Genomic DNA, 20954 nt, shown 5'->3' with positions numbered 1-20954 from the left:
ACCAGAACTGCACAGAGTACTCCAAATGTGGCCGTACCAAGGTTTTGTACAGCTGCATCATCACCTCACGGCTCTTAAATTCAATCCCTCTGCTAATGAACACTGGCACACCATAGGCCTTCTTCACAGCTCTATCCACTTGAGTGGCAACTTTCAAAGATCTATGAACATAGACCCCAAGATCTCTCTGCTCCTCCACATTGCCAGGAATCCTACCGTTAACCATATATTCCGCATTCATATTTGTCCTTCCAAAATGTACAACCTCACACTTTTCAGGGTTAAACTCCATCTGCCACTTCTCATCCCAGCTCTGCATCCTATCTATGTCTCTTTGCAGCTGACAACAGCCCTCCTCACTATCCGCAACTCCTCCAATCTTTGTATTGTCTGCAAATTTACTAACCCATCCTTCAACGCCCTCATCCAAGTCATTAATGAAAATCACAAACAGTGGAGGACCCAGAACTGATCCCTGTGGTACGCCACTGATAACTGGGCTCCAGACTGAGTATTTGCCATCCACCACCACTCTCTGACTTCTATCGGTTAGCCAGTTCGTTATCCAACTGGCCAAATTCCCCACTATCTCATGCCTCCTTACTTTCTGCATAAGCATACCATGGAGAACCTTATCAAATACCTTACTAGAATCCATGTACACTACATCCACTGCTTTACCTTCATCCACGTGCTTGGTTACCTCCTCAAAGAATTCAATAAGACTTGTGAGGCAAGAACTACCCCTCAGAAATCCGTGCTGACTATCACTAATCAAGCAGTGTCTTTCCAGATGCTCAGAAATCCTATCCCTCAGTACCCTTTCCGTTACTTTGCCTACTACTGAAGTAAGACTAACTGGCCTGTAATTCCCAGGGTTATCCCTATTCCCTTTCTTGAACAGGGGCACGACATTCGCCACTCTCCAATCCCCTGGTACCACCCCTGTTGACAGTGAGGACGAAAAGATCATTGCCAACGGCTCTGCAATTTCATCTCTTGCTTCCCATAGAATCCTTGGATATATCCCGTTAGGCCCAGGGTATCCTAAAGTTTTTCAAAATGCCCAACACATCTTTCTTCCTAACAAGTATCTCCCTGAGCTTACCAGTCTGTTTCACACTGCTCTCCAACAATATGGCCCCTCTCATTCGTAAATACTGAAGAAAAGTACTCGTTCAAGACCTCTCGTATCTCTTCAGACTCGATACACAATCTCCCACTACTGTCCTTGATCGGACCTACCCTCGCTCTAGTCATTCTCATATTTCTTACATATGTGTAAAAGGCTTTCCTTGATCCTACCCGCCAAAGATTTTTCATGCCCTCTCTGAGCTCTCCTAATCCCTTTCTTCAGTTCCCTCCTTCTATTGAAGTCCCCCATTCTTTGCCTTTGCCATGCTCTGTTTTCTCTAAGTGGTGTTCTACATGTGGGAGTGCTGATCATCGGCTGAGGGACGGCGGGGAGGCAGTACATGGTAATCAGCAGTAGGCTTCCTTGTCCATGAGCCCTGATGCCATGAGACTTCATGGGGTCCAGAGTTCAAGGACTCCCAGGGCATCTCCTTGCCATTGTTTGCCACTGCGTCACCTCCTCTGCTGGACCTGGACTACTGGTGGGACAGGACATAGCCAGGAATGGTGATGGTGGTATCTGTAATATATGATTCCCTGAGCATGACTAAGTCAGGCTGTTGCTTGACTAGCCTGTGGGACAGCTATCCCAATATAGGCAGAAGCCCCCAGAAGGAATTTGCAGTAATACTGAAGAGGCAACTGCAGAGTGGGTCATCTGGGTAGTTGGGGGCATCCAAATGTTCTCTGGCCTCTGTCAAGTCTCAGTCTTGCACTGAGGAAATTCAGCAGCTTGTCAGCAATGTGGAAAAAGAGAAAGAGAGCCAGTTGTGGTATTGGGTATTTCATTAGAATTCTTTGTAAATTAGAAGGTGTGCTGCCTTCTGAGATAAAGGATCTGATGTCCAGGGTGGACAGTGCAAGAGGGAGCTAGTGTGTGAATTGCTACAAACCAGTGCCATACGCAACATGCAAATTTCAACTGAACCTATCAGGAACAATTGTACAATGGTGTTGGTTGGTAAGATAGGGGAAAAATTTCTGGAGTTGATAGCCATTTGAAAAGGAGAAAATCAGGGCAGTTAAACATTCTGGATTTGACTCAGTCATAGCGATGATTGAATCTCCATCATCAGAAGGGTTTTGAATACAAGTTATCAGGATGTGATTACAGTTGACATTGCAAGGATTAGAAAGGTTACCAAAGTTCAAACAAAATTGCAATTTAGCAAAAGAATTGAAAGTCTGGGGCTTCGCAGACATGAATTTGGAAAATGGAGAAATTGTGCACTTCCCGTGACAACTGTGGACCCAATGGATAGACTTAGCATCAAAATAAATAGTGTACCATGTGTTTTATTTAGAATCACTACAATGCAGAAAGAGGCCATTCAGCCCAAGTCTGCACCAACCCTACCTAGGCCCACTCATCCCAATAACCCCACCTAACCTTTGACTTGTGATTTTGTGTTAACGGAACATTAAGGCTTTTTATCATTTTCTTTTTTAAACATGCACCACTGCTGTTACATATTTCTATATTGTGACCCCATAATTGACCGATGGAGGCTAGTTCTCCGTGGTCTGAGAGCTCAATGTTTGGACAATTAAAGTTATAGAATGATACCTGAGCACAGTGCCTTTCCACCAAACCTGTTACATGGCTCTTGTAATTTTTGTGTGTGAGAAGAACTGCAGACAATGTGACAGTGCTGTTTATCTGACAGGGTTTTATAGCCTTATGAGAGTCTGCAACTGTTTGTTTCCTAGGTCAAACCTGTGTGGATATAAAAGATAACGTGGTGGATGAGGGGAGATACTTTACTCCAAAGGGCAATGACCCATGTTTGAGCTGCACCTGTCACAATGGTGAGCCTGAAATGTGTGTGGCAGCTTTGTGTGAGCGGCCCCAAGGCTGTCAACATTATGAGAAAGACCCGAAGGAATGCTGCAAATTCACCTGCCTCGACCCAGGTAAAGCAGGGCAACGTTGTTTAAAAATATAGGCTTGATTGAGTGAATGCAGGGTCCTCATGTAAGGGGCGTGCAGTGGCATTGTGGTATTGTCACTGGACTAGTAATCCTGTTTAATGTTCTGGGGCCCTGTTCAAATCTCATCATGACAGATGGTAAAGTTGTAGGGGGAGGTGGTGGCATAGTGGTTATGTCATTGCACTTGTATCCCTGAGACCCAGGCTAATGGGTCATAGGCTCAAATCCTGCCATGGCAACTGGTCGAATTTACATTAAATTAATAAATCTGGACTATAAAAGCTAGTCTCAGCAATGATGGCCATGGAACTAACACTAAGAAAATCTGTCATCCTTGCCTGGTCTGGCCTACCCTACCTGTGACACCAGACAAACCACAATTTGGTTGACTCTGTCCAGTATGTTACTCAGTTCAAGGATAATTAGGGATGGGCGACAAATGCTGGGTTGACCAGTGAAGATGGCCCGATAAAAGTAAACAAATTAACAGAAACCCACATTGTTTTAAGAGCGGCACTGTGGTTAACACTGCTGCTTCAGGGCCAGGGACCCAGGTTCAATTCCAGCCTTGGGTGACTAGGTGGAGTTTGTACGGTTTCCCCATGTCTGCGTGAGTTTCCTCCGGGTGCTCCGGTTTCCTTCCACAGTCCTAAGATGTGTAGGTTAGGTGGATTGGCCATGATAAATTGCCCCTTAGTGTCCAAAAGGTTAGGTGAGGTTATAGGGATAGGTTATAGCGTTACAGGTATAGGTTGGTTACTCTTTCAGAGGGTTGGTGCAGACTTGATGGGCCGAGTGGCGTCCTTCTGCACGTGATTCTATGATTCTTATGAAGTGTAGCAGGGGAACACTAACTGGCATTAAAAGCCTGAAGTTTGTTGGAAAGGAAGGAGAGAGTGAGGTGAGAAGCACCATATTCTTTGGGTGTGAATTCCCAGACTCGATTCGTCAAGTGCCAGAATCTACTTCTAAACTGGATGCAGCAGATGTGCTCAAGGGCAATTCATGCAAAACTGATCTCAAATGTATTGTATCTGTGACTCTGGGTAGCTTTCTCTGTACACCTTGTTTTCCTTCTGATATTACCTCCAGCCACATATTGATCTGCTCTCATCTCCTGTTCTACTACTGAATAGTATTGGTACTGGAAGAAATCCAGATTACTCATTTGAGGTTGTGCTCTTTAATCTCTCCTCATCTCCCAAAACGCTGTCTGCATCTCTTCTTTCTACCTATGTCAGTGGTGCCAATATAGACCAGAACCCCATCCTCCTTCAACCCCCTCAGAATGCCCGGAAACTCTTGATACCAGGGAATCAGCACATCATAGAATCATAGAATTTACAGTGCAGAAGGAGGCCATTCGGCCCATCGAGTCTGCACTGGCTCTTGGAAAGAGCACCCTAACCAAGGTCAACCCTATCCCCATAACCCAGTAACCCCACCCAACACTAAGGGCAATTTTGGACACTAAGGGCAATTTAGCATGGCCAATCCACCTAACCTGCACATCTTTAGACTGTGGGAGGAAACCGGAGCACCCGGAAGAAACCCACGCACACACGGGGAGGATGTGCAGACTCCGCACAGACAGTGACCCATGCCGGAATCGAACCTGAGACCCTGGAGCTGTGAAGCAATTGTGCTATCCACAATGCTACCGTGCTGCCCTGCTTATCATCCTAGCTTCATGTCTGCAGCCATAGAAATGTTTGTCTGTTCCCCTAACTATCGAAAGCTATATCACTATTGCTTCTCCAATCTTCCTTCTGACCCCTTGTGAAGCTGAGGCAGCTGTGGTGCCATGGACTTGGCTCTGACTGCACTTCCCAGCGGAACCATTGCTTTCACCAGTATTCAGAGTTGAATATTGGTTGGAAAGTATAATACACTCGGGGGGACTCCTGTATGCCTGTTCATTCTTGACCTTCAAACAGTGACCGATTTTTCCCTTCTCCTTGCACAACCTTAAGTTGTGGAGTGACCACATCTATCCACGAAACTGTTATTCTTGTGGGTATGTCACAGTGACACCATCTGCTACTCAAGGCTCTGAATACCAACTGGCATCTCTTTCTGCACATGTGTTTGTTCAGGATGCTAGATGTGTCCTAGAATTCCCACATGGAACAAGGTATGTGTTCCATGGAACTGAACTGTACTGCCATATCTCTATTTTTATACTATTTATCTTACTGTTTTTGTGCCCTGCTGTGGGCCAGCGGCTGGCTGTGTATTGCTGTGGGCCAGCGGCTGGCTGTGTATTGCTGTGGGCCGGCGGCTGGCTGTGCCCTGCTGCGGGCCGGCGGCTGGCTGTGTCTTGCTGTGGGCCAGCGGCTGGCTGTGTCCTGCTGTGGGCCAGCGGCTGGCTGTGCCCTGTTGTGGGTCGGCGGCTGGCTGTGCCCTGCTGCGGATTGGCGGCTGACTGTGCCCTGCTGCGGGTTGGCAGCTGGCTGTGCCCTGCTGTGGGCCGGCGGCTGGATGTGCCCTGCTGTGGGCCGGCGGCTGGCTGTGCCCTGCTGTGGGCCGGCGGCTGGATGTGCCCTGCTGTGGGCCGGCGGCTGGCTGTGCCCTGCTGTGGGCCGGCGGCTGGCTGTGTCGTGCTGTGGGCCGGCGGCTGGATGTGCCCTGCTGTGGGCCGGCGGCTGGCTGTGCCCTGCCGTGGGCCGGCGGCTGGCTGTGCCCTGCTGTGGGCCGGCGGCTGGATGTGCCCTGCTGTGGGCCGGCGGCTGGATGTGCCCTGCTGTGGGCCGGCGGCTGGCTGTGCCCTGCTGTGGGCCGGCGGCTGGCTGTGCCGTGCTGTGGGTCGGCGGCTGGCTGTGCCCTGCTGTGGGCCGGCGGCTGGCTGTGCCCTGCTGCGGATCGGCGGCTGGCTGTACCCTGCTGTGGGCCGGTGGCTTGATGTGCCCCGCTGTGGGCCGGCGGCTGGCTGTGCCCTGCTGCGGATCGGCGGCTGACTGTGCCCTGCTGCGGGTTGGCAGCTGGCTGTGTCGTGCTGTGGGCCGGCAGCTGGTTGTGCCCTGCTGTGGGCCACGGCTGGCTGTGCCCTGCTGTGGGCCGGCGGCTGGCTGTGCCCTGCTGTGGGCTGGCGGCTGACTGTGCCCTGCTGTGGGCCGGCGGCTGGATGTGCCCTGCTGTGGGCCGGCGGCTGGATGTGCTCTGCTGTGGGCCGGCGGCTGGCTGTGCCCTGCTGTGGGCCGGCGGCTGGCTGTGCCCTGCTGTGGGCCGGCGGCTGGCTGTGCCCTGCTGTGGGCCGGCGGCTGGATGTGCCCTGCTGTGGGCCGGCGGCTGGATGTGCCCTGCTGTGGGCCGGCGGCTAGATGTGCCCTGCTGTGGGCCGGCGGCTGGCTGTGCCCTGCTGTGGGCCGGCGGCTGGCTGTGCCCTGCTGTGGGCCGGCGGCTGGCTGTGCCCTGCTGTGGGCCGGCGGCTGGCTGTGCCCTGCTGCGGATCGGCGGCTGGCTGTACCCTGCTGTGGGCCGGTGGCTTGATGTGCCCCGCTGTGGGCCGGCGGCTGGCTGTGCCCTGCTACGTTTGAACTCTCATGGTGAACTCTCTAAATATGTCTGTTTTGTGGCACATTCAGTGCTTTCTTTTGTCATAATTGTTGAGTGTGCGTGACTGTATCTCTGTGAATCATCTGTGGAGTATAACTGTCCTGTAACACTTGTGCCCACAGATGGCAGCAGTATTTTTGACTCGATGGCGAGTGGAATGCGTTTGATCGTAAGTTGTATCTCCTCCTTCCTCATCCTCTCACTGCTGCTTTTCATGGTTCACCGATTACGACAGCGACGCAGAGAGAGAATAGAGTCTCTCATCGGGGGCAACTGTATGTATTATATTGTCAATATTGTACCCCTCGTGTTATATTGTTTGCATTGTTAGTGTCTTCAGATGCACATTGATAATGATTTTTAAAAATGTATTTTTTTTTTTAAATTACTGCAATTTTTGACATTATGTACATTGACGTTCATGTTTATTTATTGTAGAGTGTAACGCAAAAATGCTTTTGTCTTACTTTATTTATAGATTGCTGCCGTCTAGTTCGGCATGTTCCCCCCCCCCCGCTCCCCATTCCCTAACTCCTCCCCGTCTCCTTCCTCCCACCCCCTTGCTATCTTCCTTCGTCGATACGGGAGGGGTGTCCCCTTTTTTTTGGATGAATGAGTGGGGGGGGGGGGGGGGGGGGGGGTCCCCCCCTCCTCCCCTCCTCCTCCCCTCCTCCTCCCCTCCTCCCCTCCTCCTCCCCTCCTCCTCCCCTCCTCCTCCCCTCCTCCCGTGTTGTCCCTCATGGCTCGTCTCAGACTCTCTGCCCCCTGGGTTGTGCGTCCCTGGCTTTGCTCCTTGTCTTTCTTTTTCCCTCTACTCCTTCAAGTTCTCTCTCTAATGGTTGTTGCTGGCCTCAAACAGGTTTTCGAACAGACTGACAAATTGCCCCCATGCATTTAGGAAATCTTCCCTCCGACCCTCAGATGGCGTATTTTATTTTCTCCAGCTGGAGAAATTCCGAAAGCTCAGCGAGCCAGTCTACAGCCGTGGGTGGTGCTGCTGATCGCCAGCCGAGCAGGATTCTCTGGCATGCGATTAGGGAAGCGAAAGCTAGGGCGTCGGCCCTCTTTCCCATGTGTGGCTCTGGCTGCTCCGATACCCTGAAGATTGCCACATTTGGGCATGACCACCCTCACCCCCACATCCTTGGACATTGCCTCGGAGAAGGCTGTCCAGAACCCAGCAAGTTTGGATCAAGCCAGAACATGTGGGTGTGTTTGGCCGGGCCCCTCTGGCACTGATCACATTTATCCTCATTCTCTGGGAAGAACCTGCTCATTCAGGTTCTGGTCAGGGGTGCTCTGTGCACCACTTTGAACTGCAGGAGGCTGAGCCTTGTGCAGAGGTACAGTTGTCGCTGCTCAGTGCTTCGCTCCAGAGCCCCCACCCCACTTCTGTCCTCAGTTCGTCCTCCCATTTCCGTCTGGTCTCGTCCAGTGATGTTCGGGCTCTGTCCAGTAGCTGTCTGTATATTTTGCCAAAAAGTCCCCCTCCTTACTGTCTATGGTCATCAAGTCCTCTAAGAGTGTGGTCTCCGGGGCCCTGGGTTATCCTATTGCCTCTTTGCGGAGGAAATGTTTTCTTTGTGTCTCATTTCCTGTCCTGTCGGCAAATCCCATTCCTGTCAGTTCGCTCAGCGTCGCTAGTCTGTGCGCTATGTAGAAGTCCCTAACTGTCAGTGTTCCCCCGTCCTGTCTCCATTTTTTAAAACGTTGTGTGTAACGTGGCTGGCGGGAATCTGTGGTTACTGCAGATGGGGGCCATTGGGGACATCCCGGTCAGCCCGAGATGTTGTCTTAGCTGGCCCCATGTTTTCAGTGCGGCCAGTACCACTGGGTTCGATGTGTATTTCGAGGAAGAGGATGGGAGTGCTGCCATGGCCAGGGCCCGCAGGAACGTTCCCTTACAGGAGACCTCCTCCATCTGTACCCACTCCGATGTGCAGGTTAGGTGGATTGGCTATGCTAAATTGCTCTTAGTGTCCAAAAAAGGTTAGGTGGGGTTACGGGGATAGGGTAGAGGTGTGGGCTTTAGGTAGGGTGCTCTTTCCAAGGGCTAGTGCAGACTCGATGGGCCGAATGGCCTCCTTCTACACTGTAAATTCTAAGAAATGTTTTGTGGAAGTCCGCTGGGAACCCATCAGGTCCCGGCGCCTTCCCCACCTGCATGGAGCTGATGCTCTCCATGATTTCTCCCAGATCTATTGGTGCTTCCAGCTCCCCCATCTGTCCGCCCCCACAACCGGCATTTCCAGTATGTCGAGGAACTGTTTAATCTCTGCGCCCCCATCGGGCGATTCGGAGGTGTACAGTCCTTGGTAGAAGGTCTCAAATGCTTGGTTGACCTCTTTTGGTTCCGCTACCAGTCTGCCTCTGTCACCCTTTACCTGCGTTATTTCCCTCATGGCTGTCTGCTTTCTCAGCTGGTGAGCCAATAGGCGGCCAGCCTTTTATCCGTGTTCGTAAAAGGTCTCCCATGTCTGGCGGTTGGTACACTGCTTTCCAAGTGGATAGCTGGTTAAAGTCCATTTGTAGTTTTTTCCTCTGCCAGCAGCTCTGCAGTCGGAGCCTCGGAATATTTTCTGTCTACCTCCAAGATGGAGTTGATCAGCTATTGCCTGGTCCCCCTCTCTTCCCTATCTCTACACGCTTTGTAGGCTATTATTTCCCCTTGGGTCACAGCCTTCAGTGCCTCCCTGAAAGTAGAGGGTGAGACCTCGCCGCTCCGGTTGTTAGTCACGTAGTCGCCTATGGCCTGCAATTGTTTTTTGGCAGAAGGCCTTGTCGGCCAGGAAGTCAGTGTCCAGTCTCCATGTGGGGCGGTGAGCAGAGCCCGTCACCAATCTCGCATCCATGTAGTGCGGAGCGTGGTCGGAGATGACTATGACTGAGTACTCCGCTCCTATAATTCCTGGAAGCACTGATTTCCCTACTGCAAAGAAGGCGATATGGATATATACCTTGTGCACTTGTGAAAAAAACAAGAATTATTTTTCCCCCGGGTGCAAGAACCTCTAGTGGTCCACCGCTCCCATCTGCTACATAAATGCTCCCAGTTCTTTAGCCATGTCTGTTTTTTTTCCCCTGTCCTGGGGTTTGATCGGTCGGTTAGCGAGTCCTGTATGCAGTTAAAGTTGCCCCATAATTAGTTGGTGCACGTCAGTGTCGGGGATTTCCGCCATGGTCTTTTCTTATAGTCTGTGTTGTCCCAGTTGGGAGCGTACACATTTGCCAGTACTACCGGTGCCCCTTCCAGGACACCGCTGACCATTACGTACCGCCCACCCCGGGCCCGTAACCGTCCTAGTCTCAGTAAATTTTGTCCTCTTGCTGATCAGTATGGCCTTCCTCTAGCCCTCGTCCCATAGCATGAATGATACGTCTGTCCCACCCAGCCCTTTCTTACCAGTGATCTGTTCTCCCTCGGGTGTGTTTCCTGCAGGTAAGCTATGTCTGCCTTCAGGCTTCTCAGGTGGGCGAAGACTCTGGAACTTTTCACTTGTCTGTTAAGTCCCCTTGCGTTCCTGTTGACTATCCTGGTGGGGGGGGGTTTCTGATCTCTTCCTCTAAAGTGACTGCTTGCGGCACCATCTTGATTCCTCGGCCTGCTCCATGCCTGCTGAGGCCTGTGTCTGTCTTGCTGCCAACCCTTTCCTACCCTTCTGCTCTTTTCTGTTCTGTGAGCCCCCCCCCCCCCCCCCCCCCCCCCCCCCCCCCCGTATTCGCTCCCTCTCCCCTGAGAGGTGCGCCACGGCCCTCTTTACTGCTTGTCAACCCGTGCTAGTCCTCCCTGCTAGTACGGTGGCTCCCCTCACTGGGCTGGTCTCACCCTGTCTTTGTCCTATCTGCCCGTCTCCGTTCCCTTCCTCGCCCCCTCACCTGTTTCCCCTCTCCCCGCTTCTCCCTCTCTGTCCTCCTACTTTAGAGAAAGAGGCAACACAGTCCTGCGCAAACACAGAGTCCATACAACAGATCTTGGTTCTGTTTCGTCCTCCACATTACATCATTTTCCCCACTGCCCTCACTGTTGCTGCATCGGTTCCCTCTCTAGACTGCTGGTTTTCACAAACCCCTTGGCCTACGGTGGGGTGCCAAAGTAATATTCTTTTCCTTTATAACTTACCCAGATCTGGCCAGGAACAGCATGCCGAATCTCACCCCGCTCTTGTATAGTGACAAATTCACCGTACTAAACTCGGCCCTTTTTTTCATGAGGTCTGCCCCAATGTCCTGATAGACTCTTATTCTGTGACCTTCCCACTAGCACAATTTAATCTGTCAGGCCCACCTCAGGATCTTTTCCCGCTCCTGGTACGTGTGCAGCTTCACAATGATCGCACTCGGCTGCTTCCCAGTCTTGGGTTTTGGCCGGAGCGACCTGTGTGCCCTGTCGAGTTCTGGGGGGTTTGGGAAGCTGTTACTCCTGACGAAGTTGCCCAGCATGTGGGCGATGTAGGCAGTTGGGTCCCTTCCCTCCACCCTCTCTGGCAGACCCACAATACGGACGTTCTGTCGCCTGGACCTGTTATCCTGGTCCTTTACCTTTCCCCTCCGGTTCCCTTGGACCGACATCAACCTCTTCACCTCGGTCTCCAGAGCCACGCTCCTATCACTCTGGTCGGTTGCCAACCTTTCCAGGTCAAGCATCGTCTTTTCTTGGGCTTCTACCTTCTTTCCCGGGCCGTCTATCGTGCACTGGAGGGCAGCCATTGCTTCCGTCACCGCCTCCTTCCCCACCTCTTTCATCACCACCTGGAGTTCCATTTCGATCGCCTCCCTATGGCGGCCAGTTCTTTTTTAAGGAATGTCTGCCATCTCTCCCCCGGTGTAATGGGGGGCTTTGCTGCCCGTTCATGCTCCTCTGTTCGGGTTGTCGGTCGCACCCTCCCTTGTTTTGCCGGGGCCTCCGCCTCGCTTTATGCGTCCGCTGGTCCGTCTGCTCGCTGTTCCTGCCCCTTACCGCCACTTCTGCCTTCTCACCGGCCCTTTGAATCATAGAATTTACAGTGCAGAAGGAGGCCATTCGGCCCATCGAGTCTGCACTGGCTCTTGGAAAGAGCACCCTACCCAAGCCCACACCACCCTATCCCCATAACCCAGTAACCCCACTCAACCAACACTAAGGGCAATTTTGGACACTGAGGGCAATTTATCATGGCCAATCCACCTAACCCGCACATCTTTGGACCCGGTTTCCTCCCACTAGTTCCAAAAGACATGCTTGTTAGGTGAATTGGACATTCTGAATTCTTCCTCTGTGTACCCGAACAGGCGCCGGAGTGTGGCGATTAGGGGATTTTCACAGTAAATTCTTTGCCATGTTAATGTAAGCCTACTTGTGACAGTAATAAAGATTATTATTATTATCTCTGTGAGCAGCTCAATGGGCCGCACTCTTCACTCTGATTCAGATCATGGTTCAAACTCCACTCCCAAGCAGACCATAAAGGCACTCTGATTGTGATGAGCTTGATTAAACTGAAGACAGAAATAAAGTCAGCAGGGGCAGAAATTTGTTCCCGACACAGTCCACAATGTATTTGAACTTCTCAGGTTTTAACTGAAAGAAATTGTGGCTCAGCCAGGACTAGATGTTGCACAAGCAGTTTGACACCAGAGGCAGTGGAGGGTGTGAGAAAGGTGATGGAGGCGACAAACTGGGTGTTGTCAGTTTGGATATGTAAGTTGTCTTTATGTGTCCAAGGTGTAGCTTGCGGATGAGAATGAGGTAGAAGTGCAGAATGAATCATTGCTGAAATGCTGGGATAGGGAGATAAGCTCCTGGCTTATCTTAATAGACAAGCAAGCAATTGATATCGTGCTGAGCTGGACAGTGAAGCAGAGACCTTGTAGGGTGAAGAATGGCTGAGTGATAAGGAATAGCAGAAAGTGGTTGGAAGTGGAAATAGCCTGGTCAGTGATTAAGAGCATGGGAGTGGAGAGGCCAATGGTTATGGCAAAGCTCGGGATAGCCATGAGTATGAATCAGAGAGTTTACAGAGCAACAAAGAGGTTAAGGACAAACAGAAGGCAACAACTTCAGAAATAAGTGGAGAAAGGGAACTGAAATGAAGAATGAAATCACTGCTATGAGCTTTTCTTGGAGCAAGGCTTTCTCAAGAATTTAAAATACTCATCCCCAAACCACACAATGTTACCCATTCAAACCTCTCCAGCAATGTGTCTGTGCTTCTGACTCCACCTATCTCATTCACTGCACAATTTCTCTCACATCAACCAGAGTGGAATCCAAAGGGACAGAATCTCAGGTGGTAAGATTGAAATTTTGCAAGGTGCCATTGATGCCATCTGAGTTGGTGCGGCTTGAATAGAGAATTCCAAGGCGAGATCTTCGACGGTGAGGATGGAAATCCCTTGTGTAAGAGACAATGATTTAGTGAAATTGGTTGACGTCGGGGTGGGTTGTTGAGAAATTCATGGGTGTCTTAGTTCTGCTATGGGCCAGGGTTTAGACACTCTAAAGTATATTATGGAGTTCACCTGACCTATAACTTTATTTTGAATTTGGCTAGGATGAGCACAAGAGCCTTCACTTAAGGTGTGATTCAACAGTCTTCCTAGACACTAATCAAAATAAGCTTTATTCTAAGAACTTAGTTAACATTTATATAAAACTGAACAGCAAGATTTTTTATCAATTTCAAACATAAAGATACCCCACAGCTACAGTAATCTATGTAGAACACTTAATGAATTCCCCCTTAACTGTTCCAATTCAAAAACAAAATCCCAAAACCCCCTTTTCAAAGGCGTGGCCCAGGATTCTGCATTCTCACTTCAATAAGACTGCCTTTCCCTGAGATTCTGACCCCGTCTCGCCAGCAGGTTTAAACACTTCCGGAAAGCAAACTATATCTAAAGCCACCACCAAGGTGATTTTTATTGGAACAGATATTTAAAATTAAAATAGAGAGACACAGACCAAAACACTTCTGTTCTCTGTCTGAGTCCACAGCAGTAAAATCTGAAAGTGAAACCAAAAACAGTTCACAAGCCACAGCCCAGCTCCACCCACATAATGACATCACTGAAGCCATATGATAAGACAAAAACCTTTCTTAATGGAACACTCCCATGACAGTTCCATCTATCATTTATGGTGTGTTCACCCACAGTTTCCCTGTAAAGTCTTACAAACCTCATATCCAAAATGTTGCAGGAATAAGATGGATAATGTAAATTGTTTCATCTTTCTGACCGTGTAAAGTTTATTTGTTTTTATTCAAAACCCTTGGAATCTTGTGACTTTATTCTAGTAGGAAGTGTCTTGAATCTCAAACTATATCTACTTTAAACATTCTCGGTCCCTAACTAGGTCATACCAAGAACTTGGAGTTCTGGCCTAGGATCAGAACAAAATAAATACTCTCTGGGAAGGATGCAGGTATCAAATTGAAAGAAAATGTTTGCAATACTGCAACAATTATTAGTTGGCAGAAGATTGTACAGATTTTTAAACACCAGCAATGAATGCTAAAAATAATGAAAGGAAGGTAGTTAGAAATGTAGAAACTCTTACCATCTGTTTTTATAAATATTAAGAATCTGTAGAATCCCTACAGTGCAAAAGAAAGCCACTCAACCCATTGAATTTGCATTGAGCCTCCGAAAGAGCGCACTACCTAGTCCCACTCCCCAACCCTTTCCCTGTAACCCTACACATTTATTACGCACCAATCCACCTAACCTGCACAACATTGGACTGTGGGAGTAAATCAGAACACTCAAGAGGAAACTTATGCATATACGGGGAGAATGTGCAAACTCCACACAGTCACCTAAGGCTGGAATCAAAACTGGGCCCATGGTGCTGTGAAGCAGCAATGATAACTACTGTATCAATTGGTCCATTAGAGAATGGGGAATTAATAATGGAAAACGTGGAAGTGTTGAACAGGTATTTTGGGTGTCTTCAATGTAAAAGATACCAAAAACATACCAAGAATACTTGTAAATCGAGGTAAATGGGAGGGAGAAACTCAAGCAATCTCAGTCACTACGGAAGAGCTACTGGGAAAACTATTAGAACTAATATTTGACAGTCCCCTGGTCTGATGGCTTTCAACCTAGCGTCTTCAAAGAAATGGCTGCAGAGATAATGAATACATTGGTTGTGATGTTCCAAAATTCCAAATGTTCTGGAAAGAACCCAGTGGAGTGGGTGTGATTTTCTCGTTTTGTATTTCCTGTGCCGAGCAAGGTTGAATGAATTCAGCATTCCCAACTCTGAGCTAAACATCTCTAATCTGTATGATAGGAGAGAGACAGAGCTGTCTCCTAAAACATATCTGACTCTAAGATGAAAGAAAAAAGCATGAAGCAGAGTGAAGTAGAAAGTTTCTGAACTGTTTCTCCCAATCAGGTTCTGCATGACCTGAGTATTTCAATCAGCTCCTATTTTTATTAAAGGTTTGTGTTCTGTTAGATATTCCGCATGTTATCAGCTCTCCAATTCATCTTCTAATGCTCTCTATCACTGACCAGACTATTTCTACCTGTGGGTTGTCGCTAACATGCTTGGAATTAACTTTCTGTTTTTATTTTCACAGTGCATCATTTTAATCTTGCCCGAAGTGGAATGCCAGGCTTCGATTATGGCCCAGATAGCCTTGGGTCAGGTTTAACTCCTTTACATCTTTCTGATGATGGTGAGGGAGGAGCATTCCACTTCCATGACCCCCCACCTCCATATACAGCATACAAATACCCAGACATACAACATCCTGATGACCCACCACCTCCATATGAAGCGTCCATCAACCCAGACAACATGCTTTGTGTTAGCCATGGTATGTCCAACCTCATCTGTTCTAAACCAGTTTAAAGATCTGTAAAAAGAGGTTAATGAGACCCCTCCACAGGGATGGGCTGAGAGTATAGGGAGTGAGATGCAGAGTGCAATTAGATTGGATGTCCCCTAGAGCGTAAGGGGAGCGAGAGTGGGGGTAAGGAGAGCGAGAGTGGCGGGGGGGGAGCAAGTGAGTAAAGTCGCTATAGTCCCAGTTGACCATTGGCTGCTTTCCCCTGGAGAGGGGGGGGGGGGGGGGGGGGAGAATCTACACTAATCCCACTTTTCAGCAATTGGCCCATAGCCTTGAATGTTATGCCATTTCAAGTGCTCATCCACGTACTTTTTAATGGTTGTGAGGTTGCCCATCTCGCAAGCCGTGCATTCCAGTCTCTTACCACCCTCTGTGAAAAAGGTTTTCCTCAAATCCCCTCTAAAATTGCTGCCTCTCACTTTAAAATTATGTCCCCTCGTTAGCGACCCTTCAACTAAGGGGAACAGCTGTTTCCTATCCACCCTATCCATACCCCTCATAACATTATACCCTCAATCAGGTCTCCCCCCTCAGATTCTCTGTTTGAAAGAAAACAACCCAAGCTTATCCAGCGTCTCCTAATAGCTCAAATGCTCCATCCCAGACAACATCTTGGTAAATTTCTTTCCGTGATTGTCCATACTAAATTGCCCCTTAATTGGGAAAAGTTAATTGGGTACTTTAAATTTATTTAAAAAAAAGAACCCCTCAGTTCCTGACCTCAAATTCTGTATCTGCAGCCCCCTCCTCCCGAGTGAAGAAAGATGTGAAGTACTTGTTTAACACCCTACCAATGTCCTCCAGCTTCACCGCTAGTGCTTTTTCATGCCCCCTCTTTGCTCACCATATTGCTCTCTTAAGTTCCCTCCTGCAGTTTCTATTCTCCACTAAGGTCTCCACTGATTTACTCCCTTTGTACCCACTAAAAGCCTCTCTTTACTTTCTTACCCAGTCTTAGACATATTCCTAGACATCCTGAGTTCTCAAGGCTTGTGGCTCCTACATTTGACCCTAAAGGGAATATGTTGGCTCTGCTGTAGATTTTCCCACAAGAAGCTGTTTCCAGTCTACTTTGGCCAGATACTGTCTTATTTTGTCAGATCTGAGGGCAGATCTTCACCGGAACCTTTGGCCTGTATCTTCTGTCCTTGGGTGCTGCCTCCAGGATATATTCCCAGCTTTGTGTTGGGGTTTGTTGGTGTCAAGCAGATCTGCCAAAAGACCCTAATTTGATCATCCATCATGGAATGAGAGAGCTATGTGCACAAGCAATCTTCAGCAACTGGAAGTCTGCTATTTCTAGTAGGAGCATTATTTTCGTGCAATGCAGAAAATAAAGTGAAAGTTTTTTTTTAAACTTTTAGATAGCAATCATGGGCAGGTGATAGAGCCAAGTGGCCAGCTACCCATGGCAGAAGATGCTGTTGGAGAACAAGCAGATGCTGCAAACTTTACTCTACCAAGCGTCACAGAGGAGCTGGAAGATTCAGCTGACAGCTATACGTTGCTAGTGCCACATGACACCGGCTCAGAGAGTGGAGCACTAAGCAGTCATTCCTCAATAAATACTGTTGTATAAATGGATGGGTTTACCATTGTTTTTTGGAAGAAGAGCAGATGTTTGCACAGTGCTGTACAGACGGACACTAATCAGGTGACTAAAAAAGGCTTTAGTTCTGGTTTTCAGCAGTCAAATTTCCTGTTTCAATGAGCGAATTGATCTTTTTTGTATATATTGATGGTGGAATGCAGCACATTTCCCTGGAGACAGGTACAATAGGACTTTTAAGAAGCTAATGGGTGGCTGGTTTTTGTGTTTTTAAAAATATATACATCTGAAAGCAGGGTTTGGAATTAAGAGGCTGTAAAAGACTTGAGGTGGTTCTGCATGCTGAATATATATTGGCAAATCAAAGCTCTCCCATAACCAGAGTTTTCAGGCCAGGAATGGATGGAAAGAGCCGAGTGATATTTCTAGGCAAACAAAAGCGCAGGCACCATTTTGTGCTGTCAACTGGGATACAAGAATGATGGGAATGGGCTGTGCACTAGGATGAAGGGTATACCTGCGTTGTGCAAGCTGCTTGAGGGTTTTGTTATGGGGATGGTGGGGTGGGGGGGGTTTATGGGTGGACGCAGGCTGGGGCCGTTACTGCCCCTCCAGATAGGTTGGGGCAGCGGGGAAGGGCAGTTTGCAGGATCTCATTGGGTATTGGAAATTTTGGCGCTCACTAGAACGGGTTGAAGGTCTGAATTAGGGATAATATACAATAGTGCACGGTTTTGGTACAGTATCAGTAGCAATCTGTTCACCAAGCTGGTGGTAGATTTTGCTCCCAGCATTGGGGCACAGAAGGAGTGGGACCTGTGTACTTCAGTCTGCTCCCAACCCAGGTTTAGTACTGGAGGACCGAATGGTGAGGGCGTGGAACCAGCATAATTTAAGAACATAGAGTCCAAGAGCACATTCCCCTACTCTGTGCACCATTACCTGCTCACTTTTCTGCACTGGAAATTTTCAATATCATTTTCATTTCAGTTCAATAATATTGATCAAGGTATTAACCAGTAATGTTGATATTGATTAACAAGTTAATCATTGATACTGATGCAGTCAATAGTATTGATTGTTAATATTGATGTGGTCAATGATTTTGATATGGTCAATATGGATCGTCTCTTTTGCTAATCAGTATGCTAATCTTTGGTATTAACGCAGTTGCTATTTATATGTTGATGCTGGGGAACATTTAGAGTACAGTGATCATTGGTTTAGGTTGGCTATGGAAAAGGGCAAGGAACAATCCAGAGCAGTAATAATTAACTGGGGAAAAGCCAACTTCAATTGTGTAAGAATGAATCTGCCCCAGATGAATTGGAACCAAAGATTGGCAGACAAAATAGTCACTGAACAATGGGCTACCTTTAAAGCAGAGATAGTTTGGGCACAGGCAGGGAAAATCCCACTAAGGAGAAAAATGAAGGCAAACAGATCTAGAGTTCCCTGGACGACAAAAGAGTCCGAGATTAAGATGAAGTGTGCTTATGGCAGAAGTTAGATGAGTAAAACAACCGAGCCTGAATATGGGAGATTCAGAGGGGAATTTTTAAAAAAGAGCCTAAAAGATAGCGCAAGAAGGAATCCAAAAGTCTCCCAAAGGCATAGAAAGAGCGAAAAGGTAGGAAAAAGAGGGTTGGGACTTATTTGGGACCAAAGAGGCAGGGGGCATTGCTGAGGTGCTAATTGAATACTTTGTATCTGTTCATACCAAGGAAGATGATGCTGTGAAGATCATGGTGAAATAGAAGATAGTTCAGACATTTGAAGTGCTTAAAATTGATGAGGTATCGGATAGGCTGTTTGTACTTGAAATTTGACACCAGGATCGAGTAAGGTGCATCCAAGGAGACCGAGGGAAGTGAGTGGGAATTGCAGAGGCACTGGTCATAATTTTCCAATCCTTCTTAAACCCAGGTCGTGCGATTGCAAACACCCTTATGAGTGTAAGGATAAGCCCAGCAATGGCGGACCAGTCGATTTAACCTTGGTGGTGGGAACGCCTTTAGAAAGGATATTCTAGGACAAAATTAATAGGCTGCATGGATTCAAGGATAAATAGTGTTTAACTAGCTGGGGTTTTTGAAGCGGTAACAGGGTCGATGTGGTTAATGCTGTTGGTGAGGTGTACATGGCACTTGATCGAGTGCCACACAGACTTGTGAGCAAGCACATGTAATAAAAGACATTAGCAACATGGGTATGAAATTGGTTGAGTGACAGGAAACAGGATTGTGGTTTATGGATGTTCTTCAGACGAGAGGAAGGTTTGTAGTGGGGTACCCTAGGGGCTCTTGTTTTACCTGATGTATGCTAGTGACCTAGACCTTGGTGCACAGAGCACAATTTCAAAGATTGTGGTTGATACAAAACTTGGGAAGTATTGTGAACTGTGAGGGGAACAATGTAGAACTTTAAAGGGACATAAGTTTATTGAATCAACAAGTGACAGATGAAAGTTACTGCAGAGAAGTGTGAAGTGATTACTTTTTTGGTAGAAAGAATGTGGAGAGACAATATACAATAAAGGGTACAATTTCAAAGGGGATGCAATAACAGAGGGACCTGGGTACATATGTGCATAAATTATTGAAGGTGAAAGGACAGGTGGAGAGAGCAGTTAATAAAGCAGATAGTATTCTGTGCTTTATTAATATGAGCATAGAGTACAGTAGCAAGGTTATATTAAACTTGTATATAACACTAGTTTGGTCTCAGCTGGAATACTGTGTCAGGTTCTGGGCACCACACTTTAGGAAAGATGTGAAGGCATTAGAGTGCTGAAAAGATTCATGAGAATGGTGCTAGGTATGAGGAACTTCAGTTATATAGAATAGAGAAGTTGGGATTGTTTTCATTCAAATAAGAAGGTTGAGAGAAGATTTAATGGAGGTATTCAAAATTAAGAGGGGTTTAGACCGAGTAGATGGGAAAAGCTTCCCATTGGGGGAAAGATCGCCAACAAGAGAGCAGAGGTTTAGGTTAATTGGAAAAGAAACAATGGAGACTTGAGAAATTTTTCACATAGCGAGCAGTTAAGATCTGGGCTACACTGCCTGAGAGTGTTGGAGGCAGACAATCTTGAGAGGGAATTAGATTATTACCTGAAAAGGATGAATGCTGGGCCACAGGAAGATGATGGGGAGTTGCACAAGGTAAACGTATCCTTCAGTGAGCTAGTATGAGCACGTCTGGCCAAATGGCCTCTTTCTGTGCTGTAACCATTCCTACGATTGAGACCTTAATATGTGGGTGCTGAACTTTGTGTTGACCTGGTTGCAACTATTTTCTTGGAAAAAATCTAATTCCGATGGAGAGTTTAGGAATTATGCAATACCTTCCTATTGTTTGGCAATCTCTTCCTTCGGTACTTAATTCATACAAGCAGAGGCACGCGCACACAATCTATTCAAATACTGCAGTTACCAGATGTTTGTACTTAGTTTGTCTGTAATTGATCTTACTGTAGCAGTGGAAAGATTTTGATAATTGGTGAAATATTATGTAGAAATTAAATTTGATACTGTTAATAGATCCATGTACGTGTTCAGGAGTTTCCATTTTTCACTGTTGGCAGCACGTTTGAATTTTCATGTCGCTGTTAATAATATTCATTAAAATGCCAAATAAATTCTAAAATGGAGATAACTTCCTTACTGTTGTGATCTTTTTCATTGGTATTTCTTACTATATTCAGCTCTCATTCACCAAGAAGTCAGGAGTGGAATTTCAGCATGCCTTCCTGGACTAAGCCCTGGGCAATCAATTCACAGGCTTGAATCTAATTGAGGGATGCCGGGCCTTTTATATGGAATACTGTACACCCAGGGAGAGATTGCTATTCTAACTTTGTGATTCTACGAAAGCACCCAGATCTCTCTCCACATCAATATTTAAAATTTGCAGGGGCAGCACGATGTCACAGTGGGTTAGCC

General features: G+C 47.6%; 1 protein-coding gene across 1 annotated transcript in view; it reads left to right on the top strand.

Moving 5' to 3' along the window:
• The window catches only part of dgcr2 (DiGeorge syndrome critical region gene 2), a 55399-nt gene extending 34732 nt beyond the window's left edge, over positions 1-20667 (top strand). Inside the window, exons 8-11 of the mRNA XM_038794274.1 lie at positions 2845-3048; positions 6744-6896; positions 15189-15428; positions 16826-20667. Coding sequence (XP_038650202.1) covers positions 2845-3048; positions 6744-6896; positions 15189-15428; positions 16826-17040 — 812 coding nt within the window. The 3' untranslated portion in view covers positions 17041-20667. The remainder of the gene's footprint in view (positions 1-2844; positions 3049-6743; positions 6897-15188; positions 15429-16825) is intronic.
• Positions 20668-20954: the final 287 nt, after the last annotated feature.

This window comes from Scyliorhinus canicula, chromosome 1 (genome assembly GCF_902713615.1).
Source record: "Scyliorhinus canicula chromosome 1, sScyCan1.1, whole genome shotgun sequence".
Classification (NCBI taxonomy): domain Eukaryota; kingdom Metazoa; phylum Chordata; class Chondrichthyes; order Carcharhiniformes; family Scyliorhinidae; genus Scyliorhinus; species Scyliorhinus canicula.
This window is presented reverse-complemented; position numbering and strand designations above follow the sequence as displayed.